Source organism: Cervus canadensis, chromosome 14, assembly GCF_019320065.1.
Source record: "Cervus canadensis isolate Bull #8, Minnesota chromosome 14, ASM1932006v1, whole genome shotgun sequence".
Classification (NCBI taxonomy): Eukaryota; Metazoa; Chordata; class Mammalia; order Artiodactyla; family Cervidae; genus Cervus; species Cervus canadensis.
In genome coordinates, this window is record NC_057399.1 from 42,676,779 (window position 1) to 42,690,175 (window position 13,397).

Sequence of the window (13,397 nt, forward strand, 5' to 3'; positions counted from 1 at the left end):
ACCTGGGGTCTGAACCTTCTGGGAGAGGTTACTGAAGGGTCAAAAGGATGTGGCCTATCTAGTGCTTAAAAAACTCCCGAGGCTCACATGCACACAATTGGCTCCTAACATTCCTTAGTGTCAGAAAGGTGCATATGAGCCCTTAGGCCTACTTTTGATTTTTTTATTTTTTGGTCCTCTCCTCTCAAGTTTCCAGGTTCAAAAATGCCCTAGATGCTAGCTGTCAACTTGTAAAAATGTTGAGAATTTGCACAGAAGGATGGGGATGATTTGTGTTAGCCACAGAAATGTCCTGACTTACGAGTGTCTGGATATGAAACAATAAAAAAACAAATAAATGAAGATGATTAGTAGGAGGCATAGAAAGACCGCAGGAGACAGAAAAAAAGTAAGTAGGATTTAGTAATTCTCAGATGAAGGGATCGAGAGCCTGAGAGAGAAGAAAGATTCTCTAAACTTTTTTCATTTGGGTGTCTAAGAGATTGTGTGCCTAAGTGCTCAGTAGCTCAAGTGTCTGACTCTTTGAGACCCTATAGACTGTAGCCCGCCAGGCTCCTCTTCCATGGAATTCTCCAGGCAAGAATACTGGAGTGGGTTGCCATTTTCTTCTCCAGGGGATCTTCCTGACCCATGAATGGAACCTGTGTCTCCTGCATTGTTAGATGAATTCTTTACCACTGAACCACCTGGGAAGCCCACCTAAGAGATGAGAAGTTCCATAAATAGGTAGAAGAGCAGTTTGTGAGGCTCCAGTGAGAAAGAGAATTCAGTTTTAGATATACTAAATTTGATATTGACAGACATTAAAGTGGCACTGTTCAAATGAGAGTTAAAAATTCAAGACCAGAGTTCAGATTATGATATGATGATATGTGAGGTGGACATAAAAAACTGAAAGTTGTGGAGCCAGAGTTCACACTTGCAGGAATGGATGATATCACCAAGGAAGCTAATATCGTAAACCATGAAGGTTGAGAGCAGAAACTGAGAAAGTATCCTCTTAAGGGGCAAGAAAGGGATAACTGTTTCCTGTGCATCAGCAAAAGGGCCAGAAGGCTGCTTAAACCCTCACCTATGCTAGAGAGAAATCTGAGCGATCAAAGTGGCAAGGAAATCATGGAGCCTGGCATCTAGTAATGATGTCATTATTGACTATAGAAGCTGTTTTGGTAGAGTAGGGGTGATGGATCAAATGATATCTCAAAAGACAGACTGAGATGACTATTGTGACTCGAGGCTAAAAGAAAAGTGGGCTAGATAGCAACTTTCCCTACACCTTTCCTAAGTAGCAGCATGTTAGGTAAACAAGAGACAACACGGAATTGACCTTGTAATTACTAGAAACACATGGAAAATCTCCAAGTATTTGGTAACAGTCTGATTTGCGTGCATGTGTGCTTGGTTGTGTCCAACTCTTATGTGACCCCGTGGACTGTAGCCCACCAGGCTCCTCTGTCCATGGGATTTTCCAGGCAAAAATACTGGGGTGGGCTGCCATTTCCTCCTCCAGGGGATCTTCCTGACCCAGGGATCGAATCCAAGTCTCCTGCATCTCCTTCACTGGGAGGTGGATTCTTTATGACTGAGACACCTGGGAAGCCCCAACAGTCTGATTTACTGTGTAATTATTAGACCTTTCTGCTCAGCATCCTTCATTAGCTCTGTTGCTTGGTAAACCAAGTATGACCTAGAAGGCCCTCTGTGATCTCCACCCTGTCATCTTACTCCCAACACATCCCCAACCCCAAGATCACACACACACAGCTTTGTTCAGTTTTTCAAATGCCTCATGCTGTTTCCTTATCCTGATGTTTTTAACTTCCATGTTTTCCAATTCCTTCTAACTTGGTGAATCTATAACCATCTCCCCAGACTGAACTTAAAGCTTTCTATAAAGCTTTTCTGGTTGTCCAGGGTTGACATTAACAGTGGAAAAGACCTTGATGCTGGAAATAATTGAGGGCAGGAGGAGAAGGGGGCGACAGAGGATGAGATGGTTGGATGGCATCACCAACTCAATGGACATGAGTCTGAGCAAACTCTAAGAGTTGATGAAGGACAGGGAATCCTGGCATGCTGCAGTCCATGGGGTCACAGAGAGACACGACTTCTGGACTGAACAACAATCACAGTGGTACCTTTGGTATTTCTTGCTGTACAATATTCACTTCTGTGATTTTGCTAAAACAACAAAAAAATTATAAATATTTAAAACTTGTAAAAAAAATTGGCCCTAATATCGTTAGTTTGCTGTAACTTCCAATTTCCTTTCTCCATGTTACAGTGGGCTATTTTTTCCTTTCCATAAACTCTTTGAAGCAATTATCTTCTTTCTGCCTAGACTATTAAGAAGTGAGATGTGCCTCCTTTCTTAATCTAAATGACTAAACTCAAGCCAATTAAAGTTTCAGTGCTACACGAATCAGGGAGGGCTTAATCTCAATTTGTATTTGCATTTATGACCGTTGGTTCTCCTGGGGAAGACGGCCCCTGTTACACCTGGTTTCAGGTTGATTACAATCGACACGGGACTATTTTAGCATAAAAGGCTCGATTTGTATTAAACACCTTTTTGGGAAGAGGAGGTAGTGGTGCTGAAGATAAAATCCTTTATCAAAATCCTGCCAGTTTGCACTGTTCTTTGGGGAATAGGCTTTCAATAGCCAAGGAACAAAAGAGCATTTGGTTTTCCAATCTCCCTGAGGCGTTAGCGGCTTCCAGGAGAAATCTTAAGTGTAAATTATCAACGAGGAAAGCGTGTGTTGTGTGTGTGTTGCGGGGCTGGGTGGGGGCGTAGGAAGAGGAGGAGGGCAGGAAAGCAAGCAGGAGCACACGCTAAGGTTCCGAGGACTTTTTCGCGAGGTACCTGTTTATGCAGTATTTATAGTTAGAGGCGCTGCAACGGCATCAGCGCACTGACCCGCACTTTCCGGCTCCGTTTACAAGCACAAGCTGGGATACAATGGGGACGGGAGGAGGGGACTAGAAGCGTCGGCAGTTGGGAGCTGTCTAAACAGCGGGAAACCAGCCACTGGTGCAGAAGCCGAGCCCAGAGAATTTCCCCCAGGCTCCAGACTATGGACCCCGAAGGAGGGCAGTGATATTAAGGGTCAGCAGGGAAGCTAGCTTAAATATGGAGCACCTGGGATTCAACTTCTTAAGATTTTTATTCAGTAGGCGGGTTTCTGAGCTAGGGCTTAGAAACTGGCCTGTTCAGCCAGCTCTCTGGGGATTCTAGGACTGTGACTCGGAAACCTCACGCCGAGACTGTCTAGGGCGCGGGACCTGGCGTCCTCACGCGCGGAAAAGACGCGCCAGGAGCGGGGCCGCGCGCGATCGCTAGCGCGCCGCTCCCCAGCAACAGCGCATGCGCCGGTTGCCTTCCAGATAGGCCGCGCAGCTCCGCGGGCCCGGGTCCTCCAATCCGAGCCCGGCGTTCTCCGAGTGCGTATCCTGGAGCTGCGGGCTGCGGGAGGCGGGAGGAAAGGGGCTGGCCGGGGCGGGGCTAGGGGCCCCCCGAAAGTCTGCGGAGGTCTGCTAGAGAAGTCTAGTCTCCGGAAGTGGCCGTTGTAAACACAGTCTCTCGGGGGCTGGTCTCCCTTCGTTCCCCGCTGTGCTATTCGTTTCCCTTCCCCGGGTCCTAGAGTCCGTCGGGTTCCAACAGTTTTTGCTCTGACCCCTTGGTCGGCCCGGGCCTCTTTCTGCCTTTGAGATTTGAAGCTGCCCCAGGGGCCGCGGCTGTGCAGTTTGGATCGCGGGAGCCCCCTGAGGTAACCATCAGATGTGGGTGTTTGGAGGAGAAAGACGGGCTGGGAGGTGTTGAGAGGAACGGTTATAGGGGGGCTGCAGTTAAGGTTATGAGGGACCCTGAGTTAGTTTGAGGCTGTTCTGTCAATGGGGGCTCGCCTCCAGTTCCCTGGGCTGGGCCTTTCCGCCCACCTGGAGGAAGATGCTTCTGGATCATCCTAGCCAAAGACCGCTGCCTCAGTACACAGAGGACAGGGTAGGGTCCAGAGGGCAGGACTCAGAGCCTGGACTTGGAGCTTCTTAAGTTTACAACTCCGGATTGCCGGGCTCTTTCCCTCTCAATCAGTAAGTCCTTCGAGGACAAGAACCAGATCATTTTCATCCCTTTTAATAAAAATGCCAGCCACACACTAGACACTCTATAAATGTTTGATAAATGAAAGAATGAGTTGTGCTAGGCTGTCTTCTGTAGCTTCTACTTCATGACTCTTAAGAGAAAAGAGAGCTGAGTTGCTCCGTGGCTGTACAATTTCTGCTGAAGTGGAGTCTCCTTTTGACTATTCTTTATTCCAGGTGATATTTTTCCTAGGCAGTTCCACCCCCCTCCCCCCGTTTTAAGCAGATCGCCAATGATAACCACTTAAATTTATTTGAGAACCAATTTCAGTTGGTGTCCAAGTCTTTTGAACACATTACACATTGGTGTTTTATTTAGTTGTTTTCATAATCTTGAAGGAGAGAACCTAACATTTTTTGTCACTTGTTTTATTGAACAGTTAGTGTCTAGTAACAAAACAAGCAGAGAGCAGGAAAGGAACTTGGTTTCCCATGAAATGAGGAAACAAAGGCAGTGCAACCTTCACAAGGAAAGATGAAAGCAGTTATTTTAGCTTGGAGCTTTCTGTATCAGTCCTAGTGGAGACTTTTATTAGCTGTATGACCTCAGGCAAATCACCTAAGCTCCCTGGGCATTAAAATGCCTTATCTGTCAGATAAGAAGGATAGACTGGATCTCTGAAGTCTCATTTAATCCTAAAATACTTTGATTGCCTCAGCCCACTTGTCTTGGTTTTGTTTTGATGAAAGAACCAAACATCTTTTTTAAAGGTGAAATACACGTTTGCTAATAGACACCCACACTACAGATGTGGTTAGTATTGAAGACAGCACTGTGTTATGAAAGAGAATGAATTTAGGAGTCAGCCACAATATGAACTTGAATTCTAACCCTCCCACGGGATATCTTTATACACAAGTTACTCAGCCTCTCCAAGCCTCAGTGTTCTCATCTGTGAAACATGCATAATAATCTTTAGGTATTGGGAAGATTCACTGAGCTCAGATATGCTTAATGTAGTGTCTGGTATGCAGGAAGTGCTCAATAACAGTCTTCATCTTTTCATTCTCCCTGCCCCTCCCCTTGCCCCTGATCTGTGCAGACACACTAAGAGAGATCATTGCATTCTGGATGACCTACAGAAGGACTCAGATGTGAGACAGGAAAACTTCTTACCAGTAGTAGCTCTGAAATCTAAAGCAGAATTGTCTTCTTGGCTGGTACTTATTCTTAGGATGTCCAGACCATTGATCCCTTGTCCTCAATTGCCCCATTAACTATTTCTAAAAAACTTCTTGACAAATGATGTACTAAACATCCCCTCATCTATTTTGGGTCTTCTCTTGTGACTCAGCCTGCAATGCGGGAGACCTGGGTTCAATCCCTGGGTTGGGAAGATCCCCTGGAGAAGGGAAAGGCTGCCCACTCCAGTATTCTGGCTTAGAGAATTCCGTGGACTGTATAGTCCATGTTTTGCATGGACATGGCTGAGCGACTTTTACTTTCTTTCATCTGTTTTAGTGGGAATGGTGAGAATAGACCAACTTCACTACCAAGAGAACATAAAGATAGTAACACATTAACGTAAGAAACTGATTTAAACTTTGCCTTTATCCATCACTGCCCAATGGGTGCCCTGCTTTTGGCCCAACTCTGTGGAAATCCCTTCTGGATTGAGAAATTCACTGGACGTCTGGGTCATCTTTTATTAAGACCCTGACTTGTAGTTTGGATGTGTGGAAAAATGATCTGCGTTTAAGAACTCGGCAGTACGGAGCAGAAGTGCTTCCCTGACTTGTGAGGGAAGCCATGGGGTGAGCCGTGTGTTGAAGGTTAATGGCAAAGGTACATAGCAAAGCTCCGGAGATAGCGAATTTGGATTTGAATCCTTACTCTGTCACTTACTAGAGATGTGACTTTGGACAAGTGATTGAGTATCTTTAAGCCCCAGTTCCCCAGGGTATAAAATGGGGATATTAACAGTATCTTCCCCTTGGGGTTGGTGTAGAGTGAAATGAGATAATCTAAGTGTGATACCTGGAGAAGGGATGTTTGTATGTGCACAGTAGGAATGATGAGGGAAGGGTATGGCTTTGGGGTATCAACTTGTTCATAGATAATGGAATTATACAATATGTGTCCTTTTGTGTCTGGCTTCTTTCATTTAGCATAATGTTTTCAACATTCATCCATGTTGTGGCATATATTGGTACTTCATTCCTTTTTATGGTTGAATAATATTTCATGTTTGTTTATATATTGGCAAATTGATGGATATTTGGGTTTTTACTTCTTGGCTGTCTGTGAACAATGCTGCATGAACATCTGTGTACATCTTTTTACAGAAGTCCAGTAGTTATTTTAGAATATGTCTTGGTATTGCTTGTGCTGGGTTCGTGTTCTCAGATATGTGGCTTGTTTTTTGGAACTGTGGATTAGAGTATTTTTATATTTAAGAAAACTTTTCTTGAATTACAGTTTTTAGTGTTTGTTCTGTTTCCCTTGCTTTATTGCTTATTCAGGGACTTCTGTTATTTCCATGTTGGTTATTCTTTGCCTGTTTTCAGTATATTTTCACATTCATTTGAATCATTTTGGTCTTTTTCTTAAATTTTTGTTTAAAAATTTTACTTCTATTTCATTTTGTATGTCCTTTAAGAGGTTTTTTTTTTTTTGATCATGTCTATTTACTCTTGTTCCCTCTACTTTAGTCTTCACTGCAGAAATTTTTTTTTTAATCTTGCTAGTCTTCGTCTGATCTTATGTCATGTTTTCTAATTCTGATTCCTATTCTTTCATGCCTTATACCATTTTGTTAATGTCTTGTAGCTTGTCTTTTTCAATATTTACTTTTATTTATTTGACTGTGCCCGGTCTTAGTTTGGGCCCATGAGATCTTTGATCTTTGTTGTAGCAGCATGTGGAATCTTAGTTGCGGCAGTTGAGACCTTAATTGCGATTTGTGGGATCTAGTTCCTGATCAGGGATCCAACCCAGGCCCCCTGCATTGGGAACATGGAGTCTTTGCCACTGGACCACCGGGGAAGTCCCCCTTGTAGCTCGTTTTGAAATAGTAAGTTATGATTTTAATCTGATTTGTGGACTTGTCTTTCCGTCATTCTTTCATTTTCAGGAGTCCATTCAGTTCCTTACTCTCTTTCTCCTCATATCTGTATGAAATTTGAACACCTTGCTTTTCTGTTGCTGATTTTTATGAAAGGTTAGTCTTCCTGAATTTTGAGCAAGGTAAAGGAAAGCTTTTCAGTATTCACAAAACCCTGTCTTTTTTGTTGTTGTTGTGTATGCTTGGTACTGACATTTCCTGGCCCTGTTTCCTCCCACAGTTTGGACTGAGCTATCTCTTTAATTTGTCTTTATTTCTCCTGATTCCATTGTCTACTGATTCTCATTAGTGTGGGCCCCTGTTCAGGAAGGGCACCTTGGCAGGTCAGTAGTGAAAGTCTGTGAGGCTGAATGGTACCAGCCCTTCAAGACTCTCTTACCATGTGTCTGTTTCATGTGTCTGTTTCAGCCCTTGCGCTCAGGTTTTCCTGCCATGCTTTCCATTGACTATCTGTTGGTCCTTGGGGGTTCTTTCAGGGGAGTCCTGCTATCTCCCTGCTTCTGTGTGGACACCTCCACCTCCATGTGGGTTTTGTGGTTGGTGCTGGTTTGTCCTTATTCATTTGTATTTTCTAATTCTTTTTGCTGTAAACATTGTCCATGCTTTTCTAGTTTTTCTATCTTGTTACCTTAGATAGGATTTTTACAAACTTTGCTATGTAAATTCATTAGGAAATTAACCTATGGAAAAGCAAAGAGACATACACACATAGGCGGGGTCGATGTCACAATCCATTTTGTACTTTACATATTAACTCTTTCTCTTTTCTTTTTAACTCTGCAAATGTGTTTTCAAGCTTGTTATCTCTATTCATTTTCTATTGTATAACAAGTTACCACAAACTTAGGGGCTTAAAACAGCCCTGATTTATTATTTCTCAGTTTCTGTAGGTTGGGAGTCTGGGCACTGCCTAGGTGGGCCCTCTGTTCAGAATTTCACTAAGTTGCAATCAAGGTGCTGCTGGCAGTATTCTCATGTGGAACCTTGACTTGAAAGAATCGCTACCCTGTTCATTCAAGTTGTTGGCAGAATGTCTTTTTTTTGGCTATGCCATGTGGCTTGCAGAATCGGCTTGCAGAATCTTGGTTCCCTGCCCAGGGGTCAAACCTGTGCTTCCTACAGTGAGAGCGCAGGGTCCTGACCACTGGATCTCCAGGGAATTGCCCAGAATGTGTTTCCTGTTGGCATCTGTATGACTGAGGGATCTGGCTTCTTAATGCCTTTGGGGAGGGTGCCTGCAGTTCCCTGTCAACTGGCCCTCTACATCAGCAGTTCACAGTGTGACAGTGTGCTGGGGGTTATCTGTCACTTCATCAGCTAGGACAGAGTCATATATAACATAAAGTAATCATGGGAGTGCAGCCTGTCACCTTCGCCGTGTTCTCTTGGTTAGAAGCAAGTCTCAGGTTCTGCCCAGTAAAGGGGAGGGTATTATACTAGAGAGAAGCACCTTGGGACAGAGATCATGGGAAACCATCTGCCTGTTATGCTGTCTGTATCAGTGATCTGGAAATCAATGAAACTTGCATCTGAGCTAGGGAAGACCTTTTCTAGATGACCGTTCAAGTTTGAAGATGTTAGATACTAAAATAATGCACTGAAAAATGGTGGTTCTCGTCAGCTTAGCTTTATTGAAACAATTATATTAAAGTTTGATTAACTACCTTTCCCCACATTTCTCTGCCCAAGATCACAACAAAGTCAAAAACACAGACATTATGAAGGCTCTAAGTATGTAAATTCTTTTCCTGTGAGGTAAATAGAGGTTCTGTTTGTGTCACAGAAGTTTGTACATGTGGTGTGTGTATTTAATTCTTTTCACAAAAATAGAAAACATTATATATATGTACTTTTGAGCCTTGGACATTACTCTTAAGTATGAAAGAGTCCCTTCCTTCTAAGTTCTAACTCTTTTACTTCATTCTGAAGGCAGATTCTTTGGAGTCTGAACTTTGAGGGCATGGTGGTAAGATGAAAGGATTTTGAGACTCAGTATCAGAAGAGCTTGATTCTTCAGTGTCCTCTACTGAGTAGCTGACTGACTTTAGGCAAGTCATTTAAGCCTCTCTGAATCAGATGCATTTCTGTAATTGAAATGAGGATAATAAACCTCAGGTAAGATAATTATAGTTTGTATCAACAGTGACTTTGTAGAATGAGATTGGGCTTAGAAAATAGATAGTAGGGAGTTGGAATTTTGGTCCTGTAACTATGTGACTTTTGACAAATTACTTCTAATATCTGTCTTAGATTTCTCTTTTAAAAAATGGGATAATCTTTTTATTGTGGTGTTGTAAGGATCAGAGTTCTATAGCTCTGTGTATAAAGTACCAAGGACAGTGCTTATTGCACTAAGTGTTCAGTAAACCAATGATAGTGGTGTTTGTCTACCACTGTTCCCAAACATAGTATTTAGGAGGAGTAAAATAAAATGGGATTTTCCCCCTCTTCTTAGTAAATGTTCCATCTTCTTTATTCTAGGTCAAGCTATTCTGCATCGGCTGTGTGAATCAGTGTTTTGAAGATCCCCTAGAGTTTGGTTCTAGGAACCATTAGTCCATTTCTTAGTACTGTGTTTGGGTCCACATCTCAGTTGACTTATTTGAGTCCTTCTTTCAGTGATCTCTCTCAGGGTGGTTTTTTACGAGCAGGGACAGATCAGGTTAGATTTTGGTAGGGGGAGGTCTTCTAGCTATCCTTGGACACCTACACTTTTACTAAATAATTCTTCTATTTTTCCTTCATGATGGTGTGTGTGCCTTGGTGGATCATTTATCATTCAAGTAATTATCATTCAATGCCTTGGCCTCTTGTATTAATTTTTTAGCCAAATAATTTTAAATATGTCCATTATAAAGCAAAACAGAGAGGAATGAAGCTTAAGGCCAGATTTTTGCCTTATCAGGCACTCCTAATGCTAACACAGTGGGTTATTGGTACAAAACATCTTTTTAAGTGTCCATCAATAGATGAATGGATAAAGAAAGTGTTTTTTATATATATATACACACACACACACATAAAAGAAAAATCACTCATCGTCTCAGGACTCACATAAGTAACTACTATTATATGGTTTACTTCAACAGACTTCAGTCCATGTAACCTGTAAACCACAGACATCTTGGACAGTTTAAATCATCAATAACGAAGTATATCATTAAGCAACAGTGGGGTATTTTGAAAGAGTTGGAAGACTTGTCATGAATTCGAACACTTCAAGTAATACCCCTGGTGATATCCAGAGGTAAGCCTGCAGTATCTTCTACTAGTTGAGGAATGCTTTTGGTTGCAGGGACCATGGAGAAGTAAGTGATTGGAGTGGCTGATTGTAAGAATTCTCATGAGATGGTAAGGGAAATGGAAATTTCACGGGACTGGAGGAGCAGGGGTGATGCCTGGTGGGATGTTCAGAGAGAACAGCATTGAAACAAGTATACTATCAAGGGTGAAACAGATCACCAGCCCAGGTTGGATGCATGAGACAAGTGCTCAGGGCTGGTGCACTGGGAAGACCCAGAGGGATGGGATGGAGAGGGAGGCGGGAGCAGGGATCGGGCTGGGGAACACATGTAAATCCATGGCTGATTCATGTCAATGTATGGCAAAAACCACTACAATATTGTAAAGTAATTAGCCTCCAACTAATAAAAATAAATGGGAAAAAAATTAAAAATTAAAAAAAAAGAAAGAGAAAAAGAAAAAAATCAGACCTAGGTCTGAAGACTTGATGTGGTTCTTTGTGCTCCTTTGTTAATTCAGTGCACAAAGGTCAGTGTCTGTACTTTCTCTGGTCCCTAGAGACTTGCTTATTCTTTTCCACTTCTCTAAATCTTTTCTTCTGCTTATTCATTATTACTTGGCTTGCCATAATATGTGTTGCTCTGTTTTTCTCTTACTTCCTCATCGTCTCGACTGATTCATCCCTCTAGTTAAGCATTTTGTTAGTTTTAGCTCCGGTTGCTAAATGCTCATTTACTTGGAGTTTACATTCTAAGAATTGCTGTTGCTCATCTTTTTTTGTACCGTTCATATCTGCCTTTGAGTGAGGTGCCTGTCTTTGGTTTATTCATTTCTCATGTGTATAGTATAAAAACTCGTTAAGTCTGTAATATAAAATGGAGCCATTCTGGAGAGTGCAACTCGAAACCCGATTTACAAAGAAATAAGTACAGAAATTGAAAATAAGTGTTTAGAAACTTTTATAAGCACATTACAGAGTAATTTTCTGTTTGTTGAATCTGATAATAAATGCCTTAAGGTTGAATTTTATCTGTTTTTAAATTTTCTTTTTTAGTTTTCCCTTTTAAATATATTTTACAGAAGCAATGAGCATGGTGTAGGGATAGTAATGGCTCACATTTAGAGAAGAACTCATTTTGCCCACCTTTTCAGCAGGAATGTGTGGGTGGGGCAAGTATGGTGGCTAACATGTACTTTGCTTTATAAATAGGTTTTGCTATATAAATGTCTTGTCTTCAGGAGCTACCTTAAATTCTTTCTTGAGCAAGATAGAAAATAAATGAGTAAAATATTAAGATTTTTCTTTTTCAAATTTTATCTCAAGAATTCTTTCTTTTACCAAATGTTTCAAGGGTTAAGAGTGAGGTCTCATCAGTTAGTTCTCCACCACTTTAGTGAAGATGGTTCAGATACTGCTAAACAGGGTATCTTCAAGGTTCCTTCTTGCTCTAATAGCTGATTTTATATAGGCACATAGATATGTATATTTTAATACATACTTTAATGCTGGTAATGCATGTGTTTTTAGAATTATTTAAAAAAACAAGTGAATGAAACAATGAAACTGCTTATAATCTTACCACTTAAGAGTTAACACTGATAGTATTTTGGTTTATATCTGCACAGAATTTTTCTTTTGAACATACACATGTATTTATAAATACATATTTTAAAAATTAGATTAATATTTACAATTTTTAATATCTTGCTTTTTCGATATTTGGGGGACCAGCTTGCCAAATTAATATATATGTATCATAATTTTTAATAAGTACATTACTGTTCAGAATTCTAGAACTTGGACCAATGAAGTTATTTAAACTCTGCTGTTTACCACTGATCTACTTTCTGTTTCTGTAGATTTGCATTTTTTGAATAATTCATATAAAGGGGATCATACAATATGAGATCATTTATGTCTGTCTTCTTTCATTAGGCATGTTCTTTGGATTTATCATGCCGTAACATGTGTCAGTACTTTGTTTCTTCTTATTGTTGAATATTCCATTTTCTGGATATGTACATGTTGTTTAACCATCCATCAGTTGATGGACATTTAGATTGTTTCCATATTTTGCATATTATAAATAATGCTGCTGTGAGCACTTGTGTACAGGTCTTTGCGTGGAGATACTATTTCCTTTCTCTTGGGTAGATTCTTAGGAACACTATTACTTCCATCATATAGTAAATTTATGTTAACATTTTTAAGAAACTGCCAAATTGCATTCTGAAGTGCCTGAATCATACATTTCTACCAGTAATGTATAAGGGTTTTAGTTTCTCCACATCCTCACCAGCACTTGTTATATGCTGACTTTTTGATTATAGCCAATCTAGTGAAAGTGATATGTCATGCTGATTTTATTTTTATTTTCCTAAAGGGCAATGATGTTGAACATCTTTGCACATGCATTTTTTTGGCCATTTGTGTATCTTCATTGGTGAAAAGCCTATTGAGATTGTTTGCCCAATTTTAAATTTTTATTTGTCTTTTTGTTACCGAGCTTTAATAGTTCTTTACACATTCTGGATACAAGTCTTTTTTCAGGTATATACTTTGCTAATATTTTTTTCCCATTGTTGGCTTGAATTCATTTTCTTTTTTTTTTCTTTCTTTTTTTTTTTTTAATTTTTTTATTAGTTGGAGGCTAATTACTTCACAACATTTCAGTGGGTTTTGTCATACATTGATATGAATCAGCCATAGATTTACACTTATTCCCCCATCCCGATCCCCCCTCCCACCTCCCTCTCCACCCGATTCCTCTGGGTCTTCCCAGTGTACCAGGCCCGAGCACTTGTCTCATGCATCCCACCTGGGCTGGTGATCTGTTTCACCATAGATAGTATACATGCTGTTCTTTTGAAACATCCCACCCTCACCTTCTCCACAGAGTTCAAAAGTCTGTTCTGTATTTCTGTGTCTCTTTTTCTGTTTTGCAT

At 40.9% G+C, this 13,397-nt stretch overlaps 1 protein-coding gene across 1 annotated transcript in view; it reads left to right on the forward strand.

The window, feature by feature from the left end:
• Window positions 1-3,361: 3,361 nt before the first annotated feature.
• The window catches only part of CCDC171 (coiled-coil domain containing 171), a 322,272-nt gene continuing 312,236 nt past the window's right edge, over window positions 3,362-13,397 (forward strand). Inside the window, 2 exon segments of the mRNA XM_043486967.1 lie at window positions 3,362-3,444; window positions 10,298-10,455. Coding sequence (XP_043342902.1) covers window positions 10,412-10,455 — 44 coding nt within the window. The 5' untranslated portion in view covers window positions 3,362-3,444; window positions 10,298-10,411.